General features: G+C 40.7%; 1 protein-coding gene across 7 annotated transcripts; it reads left to right on the top strand.

Moving 5' to 3' along the window:
- Nucleotides 1-24: 24 nt before the first annotated feature.
- Nucleotides 25-26,032, top strand: ubap2l (ubiquitin associated protein 2-like). 7 transcript variants are annotated; one of them, XM_020648561.3, is made up of 30 exons: nt 25-95; nt 1,427-1,564; nt 2,123-2,200; nt 2,979-3,089; nt 3,904-4,078; nt 5,018-5,119; nt 5,273-5,318; nt 10,567-10,611; nt 11,807-11,913; nt 12,205-12,264; nt 12,376-12,428; nt 12,609-12,694; nt 13,229-13,409; nt 13,605-13,803; nt 14,133-14,458; nt 14,788-14,960; nt 15,454-15,574; nt 16,107-16,146; nt 16,273-16,465; nt 16,569-16,635; nt 16,920-17,238; nt 17,764-17,852; nt 17,976-18,029; nt 18,124-18,205; nt 19,193-19,410; nt 20,520-20,625; nt 21,820-21,945; nt 23,831-23,898; nt 24,094-24,288; nt 24,760-26,032. In XM_020648561.3, exons 2-30 carry the CDS (start codon nt 1,469-1,471, stop codon nt 24,853-24,855), a joined length of 3,612 nt encoding a protein of 1,203 aa, XP_020504217.2. In that variant the 5' UTR covers nt 25-95; nt 1,427-1,468; the 3' UTR covers nt 24,856-26,032. The 7 variants fall into 7 exon arrangements, with proteins under 7 accessions (XP_020504217.2, XP_020504219.2, XP_020504218.2 ...); XM_020648563.3 differs by lacking the exon at nt 25-95 and adding an exon at nt 112-273 and having other exon boundaries at nt 15,484-15,574; XM_020648562.3 differs by lacking the exon at nt 25-95 and adding an exon at nt 113-273 and having other exon boundaries at nt 17,982-18,029.
- The last annotated feature ends 1,315 nt before the right edge of the window (nt 26,033-27,347 follow it).

The raw sequence follows: 27,347 nt of genomic DNA, 5'->3' as shown, positions 1-27,347 counted from the left end.
ATAAAGTATATTAGTGAGTGGTCACATGTCGTGGGTCTGTAAACCACGTGACGCAGCTCTCCGTGGTGTCAGAGTGGAAAAGAAAAAAGAAACAGGTAAATTCAGTCTCTCGCTTATTGTGTGAGCGAGTCGGTTCGTTATTTTTTCCCAATTTCGTTGTATCAAGTTGGGGTTCAGTTATTGTATACTGTCATAAATCCGACTCTCAAGTCGACACCGAGACCACTTGTCGGTCGGTTGTGTAGCAGTGTCTCATATTGAGCCGGGTTTCTGGTCAGTATCGCCTGTTATTTATTTTCATTTTAGGGGCCTGCAGGCCTTACCCTCAGCCTCGATTATGTGTGTTAGGAGACCCCCGCTTTTAGATCATAACTGCGGCCACAGTGGTTGTGAATAATGTGAAGTGGCGTTGCAGTTTTTTGAGCCGCTACATGCTAACGTTGTTAGCGTTAACCGGCTAATGTTGCCTAGCTATGCGTTCGTTAGCTTAACATGGCTAACTAGCAGTGTCAATGTAGTGGCATGGGCGTTTTGGTTTGGTCGAACATCAATGCTCTACTGCTTGCCTGTAGCTGATTAGCTAATTCACTTGATGGCTATCAAGCCAAACCAGCTAACGCTACCAACTTCTGTGTTTTATGTCTGTTTTTCTGCACTTGGTTAGCTGGTTTGCTAGTCAAAGTAAGCCTCGCAGACGCCATGAGGTGAAGCCGTGAGAAGCGGAAGCCCCACCGAGTCTTCATCGCTGGATGCTTTCCCCCTCACCTATTAGCTTAGTTGGCTAGCATTTTGACCATGTGGCTGGCTAATAGAACTGAGTATGTTCCCCAGGCCTTGGCTTTAGGCTTGTTTGTGGGCTAGTCCAAGCATGGTTTTACGTAACGTGTGCAAGTTTAAAGCAAGGTTAACAGTTTACCATCGGAAAGTGATGTTACCTTAGCTGGCTGTCTAAACAGTGTTTTGTCTTGTCCCTGTCATTTGATGGTCAACACAGTCCACATCTGTCAATCACTGACTATATGTTTGTACATCGGCGTTTCATGGTATAAGTTATTTAAACACCTAAGAGGCTGTTCAGAATAGAGAGCATTACATAATGTCTTGAGGTAAATAAGTTGGGTAATGTTATGCACTTGTAAGCTCTGAATGCAGCAACACCGTGCCACTCTTACTTCCCGGGTCAACCCCGCGGTTAGCTTGTTTTTGCCTGAGGAACTGTCCAAAAAGGCCCTTTGTCTTTGCCCAGGCGTTGCTAGCAACACAGCTGATGGTGTATTCTTTATAACACTTCTAGCTTCTCCACACTTAGATGTTTGTCAGGCAGTTTGAGGAAGTAGTCTTCAAGTTTAGTACCAGACATGTGCATAGCAGAAATATATGTCTTTGTCACAGCTCTGTAACACATTTCTTCTCATTCTCTCCTCAGGTCTGATTCCTTTGTAAATACTGTTATTTGTATATACTGTAAATGATGACGTCCATGGGCGGAAACAAAGCCCGGGGCAGCTGGGAGCAGACACAGGGCCAGACACAGAGCCAGACACAGCACAAGCAGAGGCCTCAGGTACCCTCACCCTCTACACCTGTCATTTTGCCCAAATGCATAATTTACTGCACTGGGGTTCATTTAAGGCAAACAAAATGTACTTGATTTTACTAAACCATTTAGAGGGACAGTTTCTGGCTACTAGTTTTATGGTGTACAGCACACATTGGGACTTTACTATTAAATGTAAATCACCATACAGCTGAACATGTTATACGCCCTATTCTAACATACTTGTTAGGATAGGGCATGTTTATTATAACTCTGAGGTTAAGACTTTGAATAAGGTATAAGCAGACTCAAACTAAAGTCTGTTAAACTTAGTTTCTGGTTATTTTATCCATATTTTGCCCATCAGAAATGGACTCCCTGAATGTAAACTCTAAGGGATTACAGCTCCAGTCTGAAGCATACTGAAAACTCATTCTCTGATCGAAGTTAACTAGAAAAATAACAAACAAGATTGATAGTTAAAATGTAGAGTTTGGGCAAGTCTGTGATTGGAGGCTTAATCAGGATCTATATATTCTGCTTCTGTTTTTGCAATCATTGGACGTTTCTCTCCTCTTTGGGCAGGCTACTGCGGAGCAGATCCGACTCGCACAGATGATTTCAGACCACAATGATGCAGACTTTGAGGAGAAGGTCAAACAGGTGAGATTTGAGATGCACATCCTTTTTGCCCTACTTAAACTTCCCTGTGTTTCTAGTCTTGGTATGTATGTACATGTCAGTTGTATATTTTGTATGTCTGCATGTATCTTTTGATATGTTTTGAAGATTTTATTGATCACAAAGCACAAAAAGGTAGTGATGCATAATTCAGTACATTTTGTAGATGCGGTGATGTTTTGGTCCATTTCTTCCTTGTGTTGAGAGGTTCAAAATTGGAGTTGCCTTGCTGAATATAACAGCATGCTGTTATTGATTGAATCTCTGCAGTTCATTCAGTTTATAATCTTGAGTACTTCTTAACACATCTCTTTTACTTACTAACATAGGTGGTTGAATTTATTCCCTGTGTTGTCATGCAGGACCTAGCTTTAAATCAACATGATCTGTCAACATTAATGACAAAGTCGGTGTTAAAGCAAGGCCCTTAAATATTGTCCAAGGTCAGAAAGTTGTGTACACAGGTCATCAGGACCTTTTGGTAAGAGTTTATTTTTTAAATATTCAATTATGTATGTTGATATCAGAGACATCAAATAGAGGACACAGTGTCACAGTTTTTATTGTAAACTTACCTTGTATTCAAGCCGCCAAGATGCTGAATCCCTGCTGGCAGCAGGTGTGATATTGTCTAACACTGCTCTTATTAATTTATGCTTTAAAAACATTCTGCATACATCTAGAAAAACATTATTTGATGACTGAAAGTTTCAACCAGGGTTTGCCTCTGTGTCTCATTGTCCCTCTCTTCCTTTTCCAGCTGATTGACATTACAGGCAAGGATCAGGATGAGTCTATGATCGCACTGCACGACTGCAACGGGGATGTCAACAGAGCCATTAACGTGTTGCTGGAGGGTAGCCCAGACACTGTGAGTATCGGCTTTGTGTGAGGGCTTAGCACTGCGGGGGGCATATTCTGGAGAAATCAGTGCAACAATGCATTAGATAACTGGTATTGGTTCAGTGCTGGCCATTGTCATGCTGTTTGGATGATGTGAACATGGACAGAAGCTGTGTTTTTCTCGTATAAAGAAACCTGCAGGTGCACAGAGAAGTTCACTGAATACATGCTCTGTACTTCCTCCGTTGGCCAGTTTGTTACTTCTGCATGCCTCTAGTTTGTTGGCACTAACCCGTTAAAAAGGGGGCAGCTGAGGCTCTGTCTGTGGGGACCGTTAAAGACAGAGTTAAGGAATTAGGCTTGTAGCTGGAGAGCAGCCAGTTCACTTCCTGAGCACTGCCGACGTGCCCTTGAGCTGGGCAAGGGCACCTCCGGGGTGTGCACTCTCTCTATGACATCTCTGTGTGTGTGTATTTCAGCCTATGTATGTGAGGCATATCTCAACAACAGAGTGAAGGGTCAATAAAACTTTAAATGTATGAATTGGACTCGAGACAACTAAATAAGCTTTCATGGTTGAAAAAATGATTTGATAGAAATGTAACTAGTGGAACGTTGACACCAGGAAGAGTACCAGAAAAATTAATCAGACCAGATAAGGAGTGCTGACTAGTCACATGATGAGAAAATGGAACCAGTATTTTGACGGACCAATACATTTCCAGAAACCAGTAGGTTACAATCCACCATCAACCCTTCTCATGTGTGTATACAGTTCTTTTCAGTTTGATCATATTAAGGTAGAAACAAAAGGGTAACATTTGTCTTCATTTCTTCTTTAGGACTCTTGGGAAATGGTGGGAAAGAAGAAAGGGGTGTCAGGCCAGAAGGAGACGAGCCAGGGGGAGACCGGAGACGAAGGAAAGGAGAACAGGGAGAAAGGAGGAGATAAAGATGTCGCACGTCGTCGAGGTGGAGCGCCGCGCAAGGGCCGTGGAGCCAGCAGGGGACGAGAGTGTGAGTGTTAACTATTACCTCATTATTATATTAAGATTTATTTTTGGGCTTTTTGTGCCTTTAATGGAGCGATAGGACAGTGGATAGAGTCGGAAACCAGGGTGAGAGAGTGGGCAGCGACATGCAGGAGGGAGGCCACAAGCGGGATGCGAACCCAGGCAGCCCGCTTGAGACGACATCCTCAATACATGGGGCGCACGCCCTAACCATTGCGCCACCAGCGCGCCCCAAGTGTTTCCTTTATCATTATTATTCTGATTTATCTATACCTTGATTGGTTGAGCTTTACTTGCAGTGTTGTATGCTTACTGCTCTGGCTGTTCTTTTTACCTTCTGCTGTCACCATTTGTGTCTCTGAGAACTGGTGTGTCTACCTGCATAATGAGCTAACCTGCATGCTTGATTTACAACATGAAATCATTTCCTCTCATCTGAATTCTGGCACATCTTGTTCATCAAAAACAAACCCTGTACAGCTCGACTTAATCTTTGCAGTCTCTGAGTGATAAAAGATTGTCAGTTAGTATCGGTAGTGCGTCTGAAATGAAACTACCTCGGTAAGTCAATGGGAGCCATATAAAATAAAGCTGTTGTAGAAAGGGTTTGGCTTTTTATGAACGTTTACTGGTGAACTTATATGAACACGGTGGCTACAACCTGTAAGTAAATGTTAACAACATGTATGTTCCAAACTTGCAGAAAGAAAAGTGCAGTCCAAAAAAATGAAAATGGTCTTTATTGATGCATCATCTAATGCCTTGATGGAGCTGAAGTGAGCAATTAATGTGCTGCTTAAAGGTTGGACTTCTGTCCCGTCTCTGCAATACAGCAGGAGTTGTCAAAACTTTATATTCAAGTGGTTTTCACCCAGCTTCTCGAACACATTGTAGCTCCATTCCATCTGTTAATGTAATGTCATTCTTTGCTTCTCAACCTAAGTTCGTGGTCAGGAGAACGGCCTGGATGGAGGAAAGGTTGGAATAGCCGGAAGAGGTGCAGAGCGAGGCCGAAGGGGAAGAGGCAGAGGAAGAGGGACTGTTGGTAAGTGGCCGTAATATCTTTTAGGAAATTTATCAGATCAAAACAAAACTTGGAACCCTTTTTATTTGCGTCTAATGTGTCCCCATCATTCTTAATTCTGGGGAAAAAAGTTGTCAAAATATAAACGGAAGCATTCTCTCCTTGTCTCCACAGCTGTGTCTGCACGGCGAGGAGGCAGATTTTCGGCGCAGGGAATGGGGTAAGGGAACACCTGCGTTGCTTAAAATCAGAGTCCCTTTTGTTCCACTTTTACCTGTTGCCATGGTCACCAGAGAGCAGGACCCCAGTCTATTGTTTAGCCTTAATCCAAAAGGAGGGAGGACATATGTGAGCCAATGGGATGGAACGGTGTGGGCAGAATATCCCTCTTCAGAGAGTTTATTTAGAGTGAAATTTGGATAAATCCACTTAGAAGGGACACATTTGGTTAACAACACCCTCTGCTCTCTGGCCCTAGGCTTCAGGATAATTCAGTTGTATTTGGCTTGTTCTGTGTGTGCAGTGAAGAATTTGTTTATGGCAGTTGATGAGTTAGCATCTTGACTGGTAGGTGTCATATCAGAGGAAGTACTTCTCTCAACTGTAATGACATGCTTAGCTCATTCACATATTTTAATATAAGACATCTTAATAGAGCTTCATTTGTCGTAAGAAATGTGAGACCTCTGATGATGAGCAGCCAGATTTGAAGTTAAATCTGAAGTAGCCCATGTGACATGATGCGGCTTTCTTTTGTGAAGTTAAGTGCTGAGTTGCTTCCTCCCGAGCCAGGCGTCCATGTTGTTTCCGCTCTTGCTAGAACTCAGAGTCAAATGTGCACTTCAAAGCTACTGTAACAGTGCCATAAATCAATAATTGAGAAAATAAATCTCATGTGGTGAAGGCATGACATGAATTAAAGAATGTATAAGAGTTATTGTGTAAAGCACAGATGTTGGTGCACACATTCGCTTTAAGTCTACAAAACCCTGGCCTGTGTTTTCTGATGCTTAGCAGATGTCCTTTAATTTGAACTATATTTGTAGAGTGGACTAGGGGTGGGAACAAATATCAATACAGCAATAAATCGTAGTCCTGACATGTGCAATTCAACTATCACTGCGCTGGCTCGTGGCTCCAATTATCAAGAATTTAATAAAAAGTAATATGGTGCTTTAAACAGATTTCCCTGCCAATTTGACCAGCGTCAATACTTGACTCCTTACAGTGGTGCAAACACCAGTCATTTTTTTACAGCAATAAAAGGGATTGCGGATTTAAATGCATATTCACGCTTTAAGACCCACCTTATCCCCTTCAGAGAGAGAGAGAGAGAGAGAATTTTAAACATGTAGAAGACTGTGGGACATAATCAGAGCCATTGTCTTTCACAAGTCACTATTTAATGCTACTTTTATTTACTGTTGTCCTGTGTGTGGAAAACAACCAAAGTGTGTTTTGTGGCAAAAATCCATGTTGTGGTAGAACATAATACCCGTGCTGGTATTGATACTAGTTTACCAGCCATCCCTAGAAAGCGGTGAAAAGCAGTTAAGAGATGGATTTGCCGCTTTCAAATCCTAAAGAAGCTAAAAAACAAAAGGTTAAGTCCAGCTCTATATGCTGCTATGCGAGGAAAGGTCTGGTCCGGTCCATAGAGTTCTACGTGACATTCACTGCCCATTTTAATGACAACCAGAAGGAAATGCATCCCTCAATGCTACAAACTGGGGCGATGAACGAGACATGTGGCAGGAATTTTAAGGCTACTGAAACTGACAGAAAAAGACGCCGTTCCGCTGCTTTGTCAAAAAATATTAGCGTAGCGTAAATCGATTGTAGAAGCTATCAATATCGTCTGTCAAATAATGCTCCCATTACAGAATCACATTACACCACTATCAACTATTTGCACAGGACAGAGGAAGCATGTAATTAATTTATAGTCACATTAAGTTATTGGCACAATGACAAGCAACAAGATTATGGCCTGATTGGTAGCAGTAGTTGTTCAAGGTACAGTCATACATACGAGCTGAGTTTAAAAATGTTTTTACAGATCTATAATTCTGTAAATATAATTTTTACAGACTGAGAACATGAAATTGGCTTCATCTCAGTTTTTGTCAAATTCTGTGAAACTGACGCAAAATTGCAGTGAATAAATACATGAATCCTGCACTTTCCAAATTTTGGGGGCATTTTTTATTCCTTAGTTTATCAGATATCGCTAATATATTGTTATAAAACTGTCTTGCTTTGTATGGATCATCGTAGAATTGTGATAGTATTGTGTGCCATGCATTGCATATCGTATTTTGAGTTACTCTTGATTCCTACTTAGACCCAGATATTGACTTAAAGGAACACTACAATATGATTAGTTTCCTATTGCTTATGATGGGCTTGTATTTGTTGAGCTGAATGCGAGGCCTTCTCACCTTTTAATAACATGTAGTGCTTGCTGAGGTGTTTCCTTGTTACCTAACCCCTCCATCTCTACCAACACATCAGGTCTGTGATCCTGTTTGCATATTGCTGCTAGCATTCAAGTTATCAGCTTGGCTTCAGGTGATTAATGGCAAGGTTTGCATTCAGAGGTGTGTATCTCATGCTACTGGGGGCATAATGGTATGTGTACTCATCCCTAACCATACCAACAGCTGAGTTGGGGGGCCTTAATATCGCCTACCTTCTCTGGTCAAATCAAAAACACCTGCACCAGAATCTAAACTTAAGAGGACATGTTGCTGCTTTGTTGTCAGAGAAACCAGCACTTTAACATAGCATGTTGTGTCTTTTTTGTCTGATATAGTAAGGTCATTTTATGATTGAATTCAGCAGACATCTTACATATTGCTCCTTTGTAAAGCTATCTCACAGTGGCACACTTAATAAACTCAGTGATCATTATGCACATTTAAGAGGTGTATGATAAGCTCCCAGATTCAAAAGGTAATCATACACATGAAAAATTGCTCCTAATGACTCTTTTTCATTTTCTTATATTTGGCAGTGAATTTATTTTATATTTTAAAGTAAGGAGATGTTATTAATCTGTGTTTGTTTTTTATTTTGTATCATATTGTATTTTTTGTGTGTGTTAAAAACACTGTTTTTGTCTTGGTACAGCACAAGTTGTACCAACACCCCTACATACTTCTACATTAAAGATGGTACTAAGGGACCGTGCACCGTTTACCTTTCATACACACATTCTGCACAAACATTTTAACATGCACTGATTCAAAATGTGAGCTCACGAGGGAAATGAGTCCCACGCTTCATTAGAGATGAATTGACTTATCAAAGAGAAGTGTTTTTAAACTTGGAAGAGGTGGAAGAATATTGATTTAAAATAACTGTTTTCACAAACACTGTGTTTTAGCCAACAAAAGCAGATATTTATATTTTGAAAGAGAAAGAAGCTCATTGATACAGTAAATGTCTTTTTGCCAAATATTTCAGAAAAATTTACTTAGGCTTTATTTTTATAGCGACAAGAAACTGTTGTTATATTGCTGGCTGAATAATCCAGATAAGTAACCTAGGCAAGAAATGGAGGCTGCATCAAACCCAAATCTACAGCTACACCCTCATAGCGAAATTACTACTCCACTGCAACAACACACATTTTTCACATCTGATTTTTGGCCCCTTCAGAATTTATTTACATGTTTTAATCATGTTTTCAATCATCTCAGACACATTTTTATTTTTAACCTCATATAGACGATTTAAACGTATCCATCCCCAGTCTGACAGAACTGTTGAATGGCTTTAGTGTAAGGTTTGGCCCTTTTACGTTTCAAAGTAATTCAAACTTTCCATTTTCTTCTTAGTCTAATGAAGTGCTACAATCTCCTATTTTTCTCCTTAAAGGAAAGTGCAGATGGATTCCCCTTTAGATTGATTATTTATAGCATTTTCTTTTCTTGGCTGTATCACAGCATGGATTTAAAACTGTAATGTTCTGATCTTGAATCCTTGCCGTCTGTGACACATGCAGTATTTTGGATAATGCATCCAGACCAGTGTGGACTTCACTGCAGTGTGTGTATACCGTCCTTCGCTGATGGTGCCTGGTGTAAAATAGATGCATTTATCATACAGCCAATTGTATAAACTTGTAACAAAGTATTGTTTGGCTCATTGACAGTTCTGCCTCCTTTGAGCATATGTTTGTGTTTGATATTAAAATCCTGTTGTGGAGTTTGCAGAATAAATCCAGTAGAATAAATTGTGAGTTTTTGGTTGTTAATCTGAAGAATTAGTTTGCTATCTTCATTTTGTGTTTGTGTGAACATAGTAGCCCTGGGCGATAAAACGATACCAAGAATTATCACAATATAATTTTTCTCAATATAAAAAATGTTTGATAGATTTAAAAATTACATCACCCAAACACTGGGAAACGGGCGGGGGGGGCGCTACTGCACCTTAAACGCTAGTTGCCACCCGACACTAAAGAGAAGAAGAAAAAGACGACGAACAGCCAATCATGTCGCAGGAATGTGGGTAGGCGGGCTTACAGACGTTTGGAGAGGTATGGAAACACGGCTTAAATGAGCGATAGCGACACTGAAAAAACACTGAATGTACCAGCAGTCAAATTAAGAGAAAACATCGTCAACAGGTCGACAAGAAATGCCACTCATCTTCCAGAGTTTAGAGGCATTTTGGCTATTTACAGTCCAACATAAAAGAGTAACGTGCTTTGTAAACTGTGCCGAAGAAAAGACGTGACGCCACAAACCAGTGTTGGTGTGAACCGTATTGTAAATAATAATATAAACAGTCTATAGTGTGCACCCTCAGCAGCAAACTGTCACATCAGTGTTTTCCAGCTCTGTGCACTGGGCTTATGATGGTGAAAGAATGTTCCTCTGTTTTATTATAGTTTCTCATGTTCTGACAATAAAGAATAATTAAACCATAATTAACCTTCTGGTTTCTTCAGCTTTCACTCAGAAGCAAAAATCTTTAATTTAAAATTTAAAAGAAAAAAATGATTGAACTTTACCATGATAATTATTGATATCGATTGATATGAAAATTTGTATTGTGATAACAATTTGTCATATCGCCCAGGCCTAGAACATAGCAATGATTTCTTTTAGTGGATAAGGCAGTAATGATGACTGGTGAGTTCCTGGACAGTATTAATGAAAACATGATTGTCTTAACTGTTGCATACTGCTAATCTAGGCAACAGTGATTGTGTTTTGGGCTGAATTGTGTTTTGATGAGGTGGGTTTATGTGACTGTTTGTTTACCCTGCACACTGGCTTGCCTTGATTTGCAGAATGACTTGACAGGTATTAGTGTTTGTTACAACTGGCACAGGCAGATTGAAGGCATTATGCTTAAGCTTTTGCTCTGGATTGTGGTTTGAAAAAAAAAAAATTATATCATGCTGAAACTTTGATGTGCTTCTTGTAATTGTTGCCATTATTTTTCCTCTGAAGCCAGATTGATAAGGGGCCCAGATTTGATATTGCAGATGGTGAGAGGTGAGTGCATCGCCTCTGTTGTGTGTGTGTGTTATTCTTGCCTTTTGTAGGGAGCTTTTTAATGCCATAAAACAGGATGATGTAACTCAAGACATTATTATAACAAACTGTATTACTTTACTTATCAATCTATTAATAGGATCAGAAAGAGATACAAGCCTCCTGAAATTTGATGTAAAATCAGTTCACACATGCCTTAAATGTTCATAGATTTTAGGGGTCGACTAAAAGGACCGATACTGAATATTAGTAGTTCACAAGACAGATATCCAATATGCATTAACATAAAAAAAAGAAAAAGGTTCTGTCAAATGTAGAATTTCAAATATTACCAACTCCAACCTAAGACTCACTTTAAATACTCAACCGAGACAAATAAAGAAAGCAGCTTGGCTTGGCTTGACTTCACAGAAAAGTGTTGTACTTCATGTTGCTAGGTGTCAGCTTTTATTTTCCCAGCATACGCTGAAGTGTCAGGTTAACGAAAGGCTTGCAGTCCCAGGAAGTAGTTGTTGACAGGCAACAAAAACAGTATTAGAAGCTTCAACCTTTGTGTTTGCATGTCTTTTCAAATTCATTTCCTCTTCATGTCTTCCTCCTTCAACCTCATTCACTTCACTCTTGTGTGTGTCACTGATGGGTGTATTTATATGAAAGCATATTGATGATAACAGTAGTGCTCAAGTTTATTCCAACAGTACTGATAGCTTAATATATACAGGCACTTAACCAACCACATCTCTTGCGGTTTCATGTATTCTCCAAAGGTTTGATATTTAGATAATTCCCATTACCACGTGTTGTAAAATAACACAGTCTCCATTATCTCAGTGATCATCAGATTAAAAAAATTAAAGCGTTAAACTAAAGATGTTCAGCTGCCGCAAGCAAAAGAGAGCGCAGCAGTGGTCCATTCAATTTCACAGCTCAGCAAATCCTGTTTCTCAAGTCCTTACTGTGCCTCAAGATGCAAAAGTTACATTTGTGTCTCTTTAAAAATGGACTGAGAGCAGATGAGGAGACACAGTCTAAATTGCACAAATACATTGACAATCAAATTTAAGATATCAAACCAGGGTCTTTTGGCCTTTTTTAGTAGGTTAGTTTAGAAACCAGGGGGTGTGCAGGTACATAACTGTAATGTCAGTACATCAACTTCATTCTCATCTCAACCATCTTTTGCTCTCTTTCCCAGAACATTCAACCCTGCTGACTATGCGGAGCCGGCTCAGACAGAGGAAAACTACGGTGGGGGCAGCACCTGGAACAACACAGGAAGCTTGGAGATGGAGGAGGGAGCAAGTAAGTGAATTTATTAACAAAGGTTGCCCTCCAATAAAAGACGTTAATCTTATCAAAGAGACATCTGTTTCACATCCAAACTGTTTTAAAATCATGTTCAGCACCGTCTGTAAAGATGAGAAAACGACCCTGCAGAAACTCATAAACCATGCAAGTTTTTTTACAAATAGCCAATTCACAGCTACTTTTTTTCCTAACTGGTGTCTGTGCGTCCAAAAAGATTGACAAAAGATTAAACACCTCCTTTTCATTTGGTTTACATTTGATCTCCTCACCTCTCTTTGTCTCCAGGGTTGGAGTATTCTGCCGGGGAGGGAACAAATTACCCGCCTAAGTTTGACTCTGCTCCTGGTCAGTCTACCTCCACTTCTCTGCTTTTTTTTTTTTTTTAACATACTGTATTCTGTTTGAAGCTCTCACTTCTCATCTCCATCGTATTGAACAGTTTCTCTTTGATTGCAGGTGCCTGGAGGACTGCCACAGAGGAGTGGGGCACTGAGGACTGGAATGAGGATGTGAGTGTTGTCTGGACTTCACCTCATTCAACTACTGTAGCTCTAAATTTAACATTATAGGACCACTTCTAAAGAGAATCTGAAGTTAAAGTAGAAATCAAAGTTTCACTGGATCTTTTTTTAAAGCTGCATGTTTATTTTCCTCCATCTGACTAAAATGTCCTCTTAATACCCGTGCAGCTTTCAGAGACCAAGATATTCACAGCTTCCAGTGTTGCGTCCATTCCTATGCCTCAAGAGAATGTTACCATCACCAAAGGACAAAGGTGGGCTTCTCCTTTATTAATGTGACTAAGGCAGTGTATTCTGTAAAAATGTTTCAGGGAGCAGTTCATCGACAGGAGGCAGCGCTCATTTTCAATACAAAACCAGTGTAGTTCATTGTTTTAAGTGCTCAGTGCAAAAACACTCTCAGCATCAGTGGCACTTCTCCCTTACCAGCCTATCAAAATCAAGACAGGGCGGGACTTACAACAGCAGCTTTGTAAACAACAATGGCGGAGGAGATGCTAGTCTGACACGTCTTTCAGAGAGAACATTTTCCCGTTGTAGAGCTGCTACTGATACCAGGACACGAGACCTTTACATTCTTTTCATGACTTCTTGGAGATAAGTACACAGAGCTATCTAAAACGCACCTAACTCACATTATCAAGGGAAGTTAGTTTTTCGTAGCCTAGCAACAATGAGCGAAAGTGAGAAGCACTCTGAATCAAAGGTTGTGAGCGCTTACAGCACGAAAAGCACGGTTCAGTTCTCTATTCTAATTAACAGTAATAAATATTTACTCTTTGCTTTAGGATTGACCTTGCGGTGCTTCTGGGGAAGACTCCCCCATCCTCGTCCTCAGAGACAGAAAATCCCCCCATGGAGGCCACCCAGCCCCCCTCCTTGTCTCAGTCACTGGTTTTCAGCAACTCCAAGCAAGGGGTGCCACTGTCTCAAACACCCTCCAGCACCCCGTACACCCAGCACAGCATGGTGAGACTCACTCCAAACATAAATGCATTTTTACATATTTGTTCAGCATGTTATGTCCTGATACATGTCTTAATTTTTGAAACTCAACCACTTCCTAATTACTGTAAATATGATGTGAAAATTAATATCATGTCATAATTCTGAGTGCAGCGTCAATATTTGCAGGTTGTGACTCTGTTTTCACAATAATTGCAGGTCAGCATGCTGAGCAAGGGTTTCGGGGATGTGGGGGACCCCAAAGCAGCGAGCACGGGGACCACTGGCTCTCAGTTCCTGGAGCAGTATAAAACAGCTCAGGCACTCGCTCAGCTGGCTGCCCAGCACTCCCAGACCGGACCTCCAAACACAGCGCCTTCATCCTGGGACACCAGTGCCGCCTCACTGGGACAATATGGTAAGATGACGTAATATGTTTTAACGTTTACGATTTAAGTACAGTTAAACTACTTGTATCTAACTTGTACATTTCTGAACATACAGTTACTGTGGATGTTCCCTATTATCTTTACCTTACTATTTTTACCATGCACTCTTGTTTGATGTTAATTGAATTAACTTTACTTTCTGCAACTTGCCACTCACATATTTGATAAGTATCTTTTAGCCTAAAGTGTGCTATTTCCTCTTATTGTCTATTAATGTAATTTCTAGTTATTGTTGCTACAACAACACAATTAATTAAGTAATCTAAGGAGATTACATTTTTGCCCGTCCTTTTTCCAGACATGAAGTCTCAGCCAGAGTCTTCGGTCCATTCGCCCTTTGCAAAGCGGCAGCCGTACCAGGCTGCCACCTCGACCTCGTCCATGTTGGATGTTTTCCTCCAGGACAAAGGCCTGCCTCCTTCCTCTGCATCTTCTTCCTTACCCCAACGAACAACATCCTCGCCCCACGCGGTGCCTCCGCCTGCTTCTGCCCTCCCCAAAATGGCAGCAGTTCCCTCTCTAGGTCAACAAGTTTCCCCGAGTTCCTCAGATGCCCAGAGTCCTCTTCCTCTGCAGCAACACAAACTCAAACAGCAGAAGAAAAGGACCTCTATTTCAACAAAGGTGATATTATATATGTTTTAACATGTTATAATTTAAACATTCAAGGTCTCAGTTGTCCCTAAAAATGCACACATACTGCTATAATCACCATTTAACGCTAATACTCTGAACATCATTCATTCTTTGTATATTTTTTTTGTTTGACTGTCATGCCTAAATAAACATAAAAACTATAATTTTAGATAATAAATGAGTTGATCAAAAGTCTGTTTTGAAAAGGTCAGATTTTGTCTAGATGTATCGACTTGACTCAGGATTGAGTCTTCAAGCCTAACAGACTCAGATTCTATTCAGGCCAAGTCTATAAATGCCTTTTTAATCCCTCTCAGATTCCCGCGATGGCAGTGGAGATGCCTGGCTCCACGGACATGTCAGGCCTCAATCTTCAGTTTGGAGCGCTGCAGTTTGGGTCAGAGCCAGTTCTACCGGAGTACGAGTCGGCCCCCACATCCTCGAGCCCAGCCAACCAGGTTCAGAACAGTCTCTACACGAGCCCCAGCAGGTTAGTACGTTCACAACACAACCCTGCAGAGAGTCAATATTTAGGAAGTGAAGAAACCGTTTCATAAACACTTCCCACATCAAAATATATTTTTTTAAAGTTTAAAGGTAGCACTTTATTGAAATACAAAATAGTGGTTGGATGTTAAAGAGTTTTTATTAAAGCTACATGAAATATATTGTGGGAGAATAATTTCTTATGACTTGATTACAAAGAATACAGATATTGTGCTTTCCTATTGAAGTAAATCTGCATGATATTTATAACAAGGCTATGCATTTGTTTTTTATGTATCAGTAGTAAAATGTCATATTTTAATATTTATCATTCATATCAAGGCCTAGTAGTAGAGCTGTTTTTCAGCATCATTTATCAGAAGGGGGTCAGTTGATTTAAGCCGGTTTTATTGTGTAGTGTTTTAAAATGTAGCTTTCAGGTCAGGGAATTTCAAGTCAAGTCAAACTTGTCTTGCTGATAACTTAACAATCCACAGTGAATCAGCTGCAGCTCTCTCCACCTCCAGCCAGATGGACATGTACGATCAGAGAGCAGCCCAGACACGGCGCTACCCTCCCTCCGTCTCCTCCTCCCCTCAGAAGGATATGCAGCCAAAGGTCAGCACCAGCCTCTCTCTCTTTCTCTGAAACTTTTCATTTTACTTTCATCATTTTAGGTTGTGCCTGTTGTATTATTGTGCTTTGAGGAGTGGCCCATGTGAACAACATGCTTCACCATCTGATTATCCTGTACCCATTCCAAAACTAGTAATAGAATCACGGTTAAATACAGACTTGTGTCAATCCGAGTCAAAGTACTTAAAACAAACAAAACTCTAGTTCTATGTATGTTGTATTACCCAACTATGTGAACTGAATATTAAAATATAAGGATGTCCTCAATGCTAGATTTCAGAGCCCTTTTTTGTAAAATGTTTGTTTAAGGGATCTGCCGTTAAATCCATGTCAGCTCCTGAACTCGTGTAGAGATCCATTAATCTGAACTCAAATATTTAAATTTTAATTGGAGCTGATGAACTTTATGAACTTAACCATTACTCCGATAACTGAAGAGCCCAACACATTTCAACTTATCAGTAGCCTGTTTCCATGGAAACCTCTGAGCTTACCCTCATTGTTGGTTTTACAGAATGGCTACAGTTCAATGCAAGCGACGCAAGCAGTGGATGGTAAGTGACTATTTAACACCTTTTTTTTTCCTGAAAGCATGGTTGAAATTGGCATTGGCAACACACACACACACACACCTGGTTTTAAAATGTATCCTACAAATCTCTCTCCCTGTCCCTCCACAGCTGCAGCAGGCTCTGCAGTCAAGTTGGCCTCTGATTCGGTCACACAGGCCTCTGTCTCCAGCATGGGCACTTTGACTGAAAGTGGCCCAGGCCCCGCCTCCTTGTTGACCACATCCAATCAAACATCCCTAAGCGCTATGGGGCACAGTGAAGACATGCCTCCAACCACCATGCCCCCTCCTCAGCACAACAAGTGAGTTGAAGCTAAATTATCTCTCTTTGTAACCTTGTATCTGTAGAGGTCAACAGATGTGGCGAGTAGTGAGACATTCTCATAATCATGTCATTTTTTACAGTTCACACCCATCACAACAGAACAGCCTAGCTCCATCTTCAGTCCGGACGTCAAACTCAAGCTTAATGGTGAGCTCTTTGTGTTTTTTTTTTTCTGTATTTATGAGAATTCAACATGTGTGACTGATTTATCGTCTTTCCTTTTTTTTTTTTTTATGAAAGACACTTAACCAGACAGAAAACACAAGTGATCTATTCTTGCTAATACTGCACAGTGTTCCTCCCTCATTTCTCTGAGACGTTTTAAGCTGCCCTTCCTGTCACAGCAGACAAACACATTAGATGTCCCGCTAATGGAAATCTAATCCGATCAATCCTAACCACGTCTTTTATCTTTTCCCATTCATCTGCAGCATCAGAGTGTAGATGGCGAATCGAGTCTGCACTCTTCCTCCTTCCCTTCCTCCGTCTCAGCCGTGCAGTCTTCATCGGTCCCCTCCTCTTCCTCGGTTGCGGCACAGGTGTCACTAGGAGCCCCTCAGCCCCCCTCCATGGGCTCTGGCACAGTCTCAGCCCCCTCTGGCCTCGGCCCTGTCAGCAGTTTGGCAATGGGTCTCAACGCTGCCTCCATGGGTGCCCCGGCTGCAGCAGCTGCTACCATTTCAGTTTCCACGGCGGCCTCGCTTATTTCTTCTGCTGCTTCCTCGTCACGTGGCTCTGCAGCATCCTCAGGTGAAACACAAGTACAAACAAAGCAGTGAAAGTACAATTGGTTGACTTCAGGAAAATTTTAAATTCTACCAACAAAAATGAAGTAGCTTGTTTGTATGTACCGGTATGTGTTTTTGCAGGTAGCACTCCCAGTGATTATACAGTAGGCTAGATGATTTTTCAGTTTTATTGTCACTGTTCTGCATAAATTGCTGGTAAGATGAATTCTTTTTGAAGTCAGAATCTGGTTTATCTTCTTTCTTTCTTTTGTTTACCACTGAGTATATAGATGAGGTAGATTTAAATACAGTTGCAGGAATATGTTTTTCAAAACTTTATGTTTGGCAATTTGATTATCTCTGCTACTGCCTGTTGTTACAGCCTTTCAAAATATGTGGGACACAGTTTTTTTTTTGGCTCCATGTTGTAATTTGAGAGATTTTTCTTGTGGTTGCTAAAATGGGTGGGGTTTCCATTCCTTCTTTGTCACTGGTTGTGTTTTGATGATGCACTATTTGAATGTTTTTCATTGTTTTGTGTTTACAGGGAAAGCACCTCCAAACCTGCCACCTGGAGTGCCCCCTCTACTGCCCAACCCATACATCATGGCCCCAGGACTACTGCACGCCTACCCTGTAGGTTTCTGCCAATGGTTCAGTCAGTCTTTGAACATTCTGAGCTTTACCTGAGTTTACCAGATTACATGTTGTGTAGCTCTAGTGTCATGATTTTCTGACACATTTCCTGCTTCGTGTCAGCCTCAGGTGTACGGCTATGATGACCTACAGATGCTGCAGACAAGAATACCGCTGGTGAGTTTTGTCTTCACCTGCTACAGTAAAAACACAATACTTCACTGCTTCATGGCCTGTATTTGAACTTTCATGTTTTTTTCCCCGTCTCCAGGATTATTACAGCATCCCTTTTGCAACTCCAACAACAGCACTGACCGGCAGAGAGGGCAGCCTGACGAGCAACCCTTATTCTGGTGAGCGACGTCATTAAAAGTAGTTCTTTCAGGAGGTAGCTTCATGTTGAAGAAGCTTTGTGTTACCTGATGAAGGAACAGTTCAAATGGACCAGATTTGAAACGATGAGCCACACATGAAGTATTAGGTGCTGAGCTTACTATTAGTATTTGGTGGTTGTTGAAGGAAACTGGCAGGATAGATTGCCCACATGCCATTAAATTAACAAATATAACTGGGTGTTGCATCAATGAATAACTGGACATTTAAAAACAGCATTTCCAGTATATGAAAGGTCAATTTGAAAGAATTCCCATTAAAGTTTAGAGTTTATAGTATCAGAAGTTTCTGCCTTTTGAAAAGTTTTGTTTGCTTCTGTTGTCAGAGTACAGTCCAGAATCTATCTATTTGTAATGTGTCTTGAGAAAATGATAAGATGAATATTGATTGCAGTGATTGAGCGACCTAGATAGTGAATAGAGAAAAGAAAGGGAGTTTCATTATCAAGAAGAAAGCAGAAATTCAGAAAAAAACCCCATTAATTTTTAAAAATGTTTCACAGCAGTTGCTTTCTAAAGAACAAATAAACAAGGTGACATCTTTGCCAGATCCTTCAGGGATTTCACTGCTGCTGTCATTAGAGCTTTAAGAACTTTTCTAAAGGAGGTTTTCACGCATCCAACTATATCATGAAGTATCACCAGTTATTGGGGGTGAAAACCCACAACGTGTCGGTCCCTCTGAGCCTTTGTTTTGTGTGTTCTCACCTTCAAAGACTCTGCCTGTCACTCTGACATACTTAATTTTGAGGCTAATCTGATATCTTTTTTTCAAAGCTACCTGCCAACACTGATGATATGCCTACATTATTTTTTTTTATGTTGTGCTTAAAGAAAAAAAATCCATTCTTCTTGTTTGTAACTTCTTATGATATTTTTTTCAAACAGTAAGATGTTTTTAAACTCTTCTCTCTCCTCCATCCATCCCCCCCCCTCGCATATCTGCAGGCGACTTATCGAAGTTTGGTCGAGGTGATGCGTCGTCCCCGGCTCCAGCCACCACGTTAGCTCAGACACAGCAGAACCAGACCCAGACACATCACACCACACAGCAGCCCTTCCTCAACCCAGCGCTACCGCCTGGCTATAGCTACACGAGCCTCCCATACTACACTGGCATGCCGGGTCTGCCCAGTACCTTCCAGTATGGACCTGCTGTGTTTCCGGTGAGGACATTGAAACCTGCAGAAGCTACAGAAATGTCTTAAATGACAGTCTTGCTCCTACCCTGTAATCAGAAATCATTGATCCAACCTCCATTTGAAGAACAAGCATTTATAAAAGTCTTTTTTCCTTTTGCAGACAGACAAATCTTTAACCCTCATGCGTCAATATGGACATTTTTGTACCCTCTTAAGTCACTAAGGACAAAAATGTCCACTTCTAAAAAAACTGCTATAAAAATAGAACAGATTGATATTTTTTTCTACTTTTTTTTTGTTGCATAAATCTCTTAAACAACTCCAGCCCTGCTCAAAACTATCAAATATTGAATAATTATCAGGAATTTAACTCTTTAAATGGCAGTTTGATTACATGATTCTGGCATTTAATGCACATTTTCTTCCAGCAGTTTTCATGTTTCCCAGTGGCCTTCTAGTTTCTACTCACTCGATCACTTTATATTCTAGATTTCCTTTACAAGGGGATGCTGTTTTGTTTATTTTCATACTCCATTTATCACTCAACATCCACCCATGTGCAACATATTAATCTGTTTTATTTTTATAGCAGTTTTTGGATGTGGACATTTTTGTCCTCCACTGTCCAAACAGGGAACTACATTTTAAATCTGATGCTACACAAAAACTAACAATGCATCAAAGTCAATATTTTGGATAATCTTTGACATATCCAAGATTGATTTTTAAAAAAAATCCCCCAGCCACCAAATATTTGTTATATGGAAAATAACTTGTTTTTGTGTTTTTTTCCTCATAAATAACAACAGTGACATCAAGTAATCAAACTGGCATTTAAAGGGTTAAATTCCTAAAAATGATTGAATGTTTGGTAGTTTTGAGCAGGGCTGAAGTTGTTTAAGAGATGTATGCAGAAAAAAAATATTACTCTGTTCTTTTCTTTTTTTTTATAGCAGTTTTTTTGGAAGTGGAAATTTTTGTCCTTAGTGACCTAAGAGGGTAGTAAATTAAACTGATGCCTGAGGGTTCATTTTTTACTATTACACATTTTCATTAGAATTTAAATGCAATTTTTTTTAGCAATTTTCTCCTGACTTGATAACATGACATTGTCTCTTTTTCTTTACCTCCAGGTGGCTCCTACCTCGTCAAAACAGCACGGAGTGAATGTCGGTGTGAATGCATCAGCCACACCCTTTCAGCAGGCTAGTGGCTACGGTTCCCATGGATACAGCACTGGTGAGGCACTAAAGCACATTGAAATGGCACGATAGAGGGGTCATACAGATCCTGCCCGGCATACTTACATGGCAATAACTCAGCGCTGGTTCTCGGCAAACATAAACACGACGCTTGTGTCGAGGCAGTCGTCAACGGCTGTCAATAAAACATTTTATTTGCTTGTTCTCACTTGAACTGTTGACCTCGATGTTAAGAATCAGCTTAAGAAATAGTAAGGTTTTCTGAGTATTTGAATAGCAACTGCATTTAGTACTCAGTTTTCATTTCTTTCAAATACAAGGAACATGCCTCCAATATTGGAGATGTGGTAAATGGTCAAAAGGTATCACTTCTTATTGAATGGCTTCTGATGTTCAAATAAAAGGGACTGCTTTTTGAACGAAATGGAAAAGAGATGATGGGCCTGCACAGCAGCACCTGGCTCTACCTGTTATGATAATAGAGGGGTTAGATTATCAGTCTCCTGCTGTCTTCCATATCTTGCTTTGCTCATTTCAGAAAGCGAGTCCACGTCTCCTGCACACACATTAACCTTAATCGCATCAGCAAATGGAGCACCTGTCATCTGGCCATATGTCTTAAAGGGACCCCTCCCCTCTGAGCACATTTTTCTTCCAGCAGTTTTCATGTTTCCCAGTGGCCTTCTAGTCTCTACTCACTTGATCACTTTATATTCTAGATTTAATTTACAAGGGGATGCTGTTTTGTTTATTTTCATACTCCATTCATCACTCAACATCCACCCATGTGCAACACCTATTTGTTCTAAGCTGGACCCATCTGCTGCTTTCTGCCATCACCCGACTCAAGCTCACCCTCCAACCCCTCCCCTCCCACCACACACACAACCTGCCTGCCCCCTCACTCCCTCCCCACCTCCTCCCCCTCAGACCTGGCTCAAATGGTACTTGCAAATGACGTTGGCGTTGATTCTGACCTGCTTGTTTCTACGGCATTGGCAGGCTTTCCACACAGGACAATGCATTTGGTGTCAGAGTTCAGATAATCGCAGTAGAGTAGAAAACTCTGCACTATCTGTATTATCACAATGTGGTAAAACCTGTCCATGTGGTGATTAGTTTTAAAACCAAACGCCGTGCAGTATTTGCAAACACTATCTGAGGCTGGTCTGCTTCCCCTGCCTGGTGTGTCTAATGCTGTGGGCTGCGGCTGTGTGTCTGACTGTTGCAGGCTATGAGGATGTGGGCCAGGCTTCAGGGAGTGGGGATTTCTGTAAGGGCGGATACGGCACTGCCGTGGCCGCTGCCGCTTCTGCACAAAACAAGCCAGCCAGCTCTGTCAGCGGGCCTGGAGTCGGTGAGTGCCGCCACATGCCAGATTAAAAACCAAAAAGGAGAGAAAAAACCCTGTCCCTCCCGTCTTCCTCCTTGTGTCACCAATCATCATTCTCCGCCCTCTTTGCTCTCGTTTCTTCGCCTCATCACTGATGAGCTGATCGTCATATTACATCCGCTTTGAGACAGCTCAATGCAGCCTGCCTCTCTTTACAAGCCTTGTCTGCCATTCTGTCTGTAACTTGATCTCCTCCAGGGCAACTCATCATCAGTCCAATCTGTCTTTTCTAGAAAGTGACATTGCATAAGTATCATGTTAAGAGTCTAAACACAAAGAATGTGGCTTTTGTAAACTGATGAGTTTCTCTGGTTGATGCTGTCCTAGTTCCCCTCTGTGTAGCTTGCTCTTCATCCATGTTGTCATTGCTGACCTGTCATTCTTCAGAGTATCGAGTTTGCAGCCTGCTGGGTGACAGACTGTCAGTTGTAAAGATTTATTTAAAGATTTAAAGATTTATTTTTTTCAGACATGCACCTTGTTTGATAATTGTGATGGCAATTAATCATTAATCTTTTGTGACATTGTTGCAGCAAAAGTCCCTCTAAAGTGGATGTACAAGCATTTCTCTAACACTTCCTACACGGCATGAGTCGGATACTAATGGTTCAGTCCTTCACTTGCTGAACAAAAAATACAAATCAAAGATTGTCACTCTACCATTGGGTTTTTTCCTCCCTAACATTTCCTCAAAAAGCTATGAAGTACATCCACTCAACTGACACAATGTTTTATAAGTTCACTTTACCTGATACGAGAAGAAGCAGCTTCACATGTTGACATGACAGAAGCTAGCGTTGACCACTGTGAATTATGCCGAGCATTTATGAAGAAATGATTACACGGCTCTTTTGAATATGTGGTCTGCTGTTTTTGAATAGCAGGCTGCTTCTATAAAGGACAAACTGATGGTTTGGACTTAGATTAGATCAGTGACTCTGGAGGATAAAGCAAACATCAGCCAACTAGCTATGGTAAAAAAAAACGGGGCTAAAACATTGTGATGTAGGACTTGTCTTACCATGACAGTATTCTATTTCTATAACAATGCTCACTTTACATCATATCTTTCTGCTGCTCAGCCTTTTGAGTTTTACTCCCTTAAACAGATTTGTGCTAGAAAAAATATGGAGCAGGAAGAAGTTGAATGTCATGCTAGATGTGTCGCTGCACCAGCATTAAGAAGATTTCATCATGTGATCGATTCCTTTGCTCACAGATTTTTACTCCAAAGTTTAAGATCTTTAAGGCACTGACATTTTGCCATGTGGTTGACACGAGAACTAATACTTGATAGCATGAATATGTGTTGTTCAGTGTCCGACTTGCTCTGCACACCAGCTGACAGCATTTTGCGTCTCCATGGCAATCCAGGGTGTCGGTGCATGCCAGAACCACCAGCGTGGCAACCACCAGATACAGTCAGACACTGTGGCCGACTGGAACTGATATACTGCGACACCATCTTCCCCCAACACACTATCTCTCTCTCTTTCTCCTCATCTCATCCCTCTTCATCTCTTCATTTCCTCACTCTGTCTTTTTGTGCTGTCGTCACTTAAGGGGAAATCCTACAGAGATCATTTGTGGACGTATACTGACATAGATGATCACGTGTGAAATTTCTGAGAAGTCTTTTCTCAGATGCTTTAATTAAACATGTTCCCATACAACCACTGTTAGAAGTCCTTGTTTTTAGTGCAATAAAGAGTAATAATGCGGGTTAGAATCGTGCTCCTACCATGTCACGGGGCATGGGTTTTTAGGTACATGTAGGTGATCCTAAAGTCCCTTTACATGCTCCATTTTAACAGGTTTTGGACTCATTTTGTCTTCTCTGTCTTTGCAGGTGTCTCTGTGACGTCGAGCAACACAGGGGTGCCAGATATTTCAGGGTCTGTTTACACAAAGACGCAGGTAATTACAGATCAGAAATGTTAACTGAATTACTGAATATCAAGCAATAGCTCATGGAGGGTGCCGAGACATCCCTGCATTCAGACACATTGTTCTAAAATGAGATGTCTGTTTTACTAGGACAGAGCCTGACCAAACACAGGAAGAATTGGTGAAAAATGACACGTCTGTTCTTTGTCTCGCTTGTTCCCACAGTCGTTTGATAAGCAGGGTTTCCATGCTGGCACACCAGCAGGTTCATTCAGCCTGCCATCGGCTCTGGGGAGTGGAGGACCAATCAACCCACCTGCTGCGGCTGGCTACGCCCCGGGCCCCTTCATGCACATCCTCGCACCGCACCAACAGCCCCACTCTCAGATTCTGCACCACCACCTGCAGCAGGACGGACAGGTAGTGTGCATGCTCTGGTTGTTGTTTGTCTCCTTCAGTCGGTGCAGGGTGTCATTTCTGAGTTCAGTTCAGTTGGTCCAGTTTGCACAGTTCAGATTCCTGTGAACTAGTAACTGGAAAAACTCCAAACTTTCAGCTGTGATGCATGAAAGTTGCGATGCAGGCTCTGATTGAGAATTTTCAATAGCAGGAGACGTTCCATCGTTGCCTGAGATCTTTAAGGATCCAAGTATAATGCCCACCAAGCATTGCTAACATGAAAATTAAACATGAATTTTATTTAATGAAGATCTAGTATAATTGGTGATGAATGCTTTGATTTAAGGTGTGAGTAGATATGTGTAGTTGCCAATGTCAAAAGTAAATCCTTTCAGCACTTCTGTAATTGCATTAAAATCTGTCACTGAGCTACACAATGAGTAAACGCGTCATGAATGACCAGCTCACATTGCTCTCTGTCCTGTCTCGCAGAGCGGCACTGGACAGCGCAGCCAGAATGCCTCCATTCAACAGAAGTCTCAGATCAACAAGTCAGCATACAACAGCTACAACTGGGGGGCAAACTAACATCTGCTGTCGGGCCCCACCAACCCCACCCACAACGTTAACAGAAGCAAAGAAGGGGGCTCGTCACTCCTTCTGCAAACAGTCTCCACTTATAAACCCCCTCTTCCTCCTGCAGAGATTCCCTACCCAGTCTCTTAGCCCAGCACTCCTGCAGCTCTGACTGCGGTCAGAGGAAGTGCTGTGCCCAGAGATCCAGCACTGTAATGATGCATGGATGTTTGGGGGGGGGGGTCTTAGAAAGGAGGGGAGACAGGAGTATAATGGTTATAGAAACACACCGAAAAGAGGTGATATATTGAGTGTTGGGAATTTGTATCGTGTTAACAACCCCACCCCAACCCCTTATTTTCTTTCACTTGTATGTAACATAGAACTGTTTTCTAAAAGAATGAACGTTTCCTGTATGGTTGCTCTTTTTCTGTCTCTCCCCCTTTTTGTTCTTGCTGATGGGGAGGAATGAAGTACTATCTGAAGGTGGGGGGACAGGCTGGTTTTGTATTTCTCACCCTCAGCTCCCCATTCCTTAATTTTGGAGGTAGCTCTTCCCTCCGACACAAAATACCCAAACACAATAATTAGCTTAATTGCCGTTTTTTGTTTCTTTTCATTTTTATGTCATTTTAAGTTTTGAAGAAACAATTCTCTAAAATAGGTAGAATTGTGAAGTTTATTTTTTACCAAATATATATATAAAGACATATAAGTGAGCTCACTGGCTTTGACTGTGAGGAAAGTGTGTTTGTCATGTGACTGCGTGCATGTTTGTACACACGGGGGCCGCGGGTTGTGTACTGTGCTTTGTTTTCTTCCTAGCACAGGGTTTTTCATTATCCAACGTATGTACAGTAACTGTTCCCATGAATTATAAATATGTTGCATCAAGGTCCCACCCATTCTGCAAGAGATGTTGAGAATGATTTCTAAGGCCAATACACACCCAGTCTGCCTTCCAGTGTGTTTTATTTTTGTTTGTTTCTGAGGCCCCCCCACCTCCTCCCCGCTCCACCACCTGTCCCCTATTGTAAGGAAACCTGCAACATTGAAATACTGATGGACAGAATTGTACTTTGGTTTTTTTTGTCAGTGATTTATTTTTCTTTTTGTACTGTGCGTTTTAAAAAAATTTAAATGGATAAACTTGTCTTGTACATATATAAAAAAAAACACAAGTACTGTAGTCCCTGTTTGTTCGATGGCTTTCTCCTTTTCCTGCTCAAATCCTTGCAGAGTTGTTAGCTTTTTGTTTCAAATATTTTTATTTTGTAAAAATCTATAAATATTAAGTAAATAAACAAAAAAAAGACATTTTTCATCATTTTGGATGTGAATGTCTTTTAAGAAACTATTTGTTTCTCATGTGGCTTTTAAGTGTGTGGCGTGTGTGTGTGTGTGTGTGTGTGTGTGTGTGTGTGTCACATTGTTTGTAGTTTACAAGACGTGCATCTAAATACCTACTTTTATTGACTTGACTGTTAGGTGCGACCAGGTAAGTATCTATTTTCTTTTAATGTGGACGTTTTGACTGCCTAATGTAGCCTTTATCTTCACACTCACGGCAGTTCCTAAGACTGCTAATATGTCTGTGTAACGCGTTTAGTTATGCAGAAAAACCTCTAATTTATCCAAGAAAGGAAGCACTGTTGGCAAATCAGGTACGTTAACTAAATTCTAATTATTTATTGTTTTATCCTTTATGCAACTTTTCAGAGGTAGAATTAACTGAAATACCCCAGAAGATTTAACAAACATTAACCAACTTTATTCTAGATAAATATAATTATTATAAATATTGAATACAGAGCAATTAAAGTATTTTCATTTGTATTCTATTAAGCATTAACTGTAACCTTCAGTAAAGTATCCTGTTGCCTTGGTGACCGGTGACGTCATGATGCGTGTTAGAATGTCTCGCTTTGAAGGAACGTCAAGAGAGTTGTTGTTCAATGGAACGCCGTTGCTAAGGAACTGCTGTCTACTTTACTTCCTTTTTGTTTTAGATACAAGCAGGAACGACATCGATACTGTCCAATACTAAAAGTTCTTTATTATTGAACTGGTTTTAACGTATAATAGGGAATTCAATCGCTTACTATGATCACGTTTTGTTTGTTTAATGTTTGACGGCAAAGTAAATCAAGACAAGATAATCCTTTATTTAACCCACAACGGGGAAATTTACAGTGTTACAGCAGCAAAGAGCAAAGATTGCAAACAGAAAGTGAACATAATACAATTTAAATAAAAAAAGAGAAAAATTAAGAATGTACAAAAAAATAGATACTAAAAATAGATTTTAAAAAATGAAAGATAAAAAAATAGATCAGAAAATGTGATGTTCAAACCACAGTTGCCTATCAAATGTTGTTTAAATGTACTTTTTTTTTTAACTGGAGGTAATAGCCCAGCTGTATTTTATTTGTCTATGTCTCTCTGTGTTTTAATTACAGTGCACTGGTATTTTATTTTTGCGCGTACACTCTGATATTTACGGT

The sequence above is a fragment of the Labrus bergylta genome, chromosome 19 (assembly GCF_963930695.1).
Source record: "Labrus bergylta chromosome 19, fLabBer1.1, whole genome shotgun sequence".
NCBI lineage: Eukaryota > Metazoa > Chordata > Actinopteri > Labriformes > Labridae > Labrus > Labrus bergylta.
The sequence above is the reverse complement of the archived record's forward strand: the minus strand, read 5'-3'. Positions and strand labels throughout refer to the sequence as shown.

Bases quoted from the DNA above. Each gene is read 5' to 3' on its own strand.
- ubap2l (XM_020648561.3), top strand. From the start codon at position 1,469: ATGATGACGTCCATGGGCGGAAACAAAGCCCGGGGCAGCTGGGAGCAG. The intron at 12,429-12,608 runs GTGAGTGTTGTC...ATACCCGTGCAG, and splicing joins CTGAGGACTGGAATGAGGAT to CTTTCAGAGACCAAGATATT. The intron at 14,459-14,787 runs GTGATATTATAT...AATCCCTCTCAG, and splicing joins GGACCTCTATTTCAACAAAG to ATTCCCGCGATGGCAGTGGA.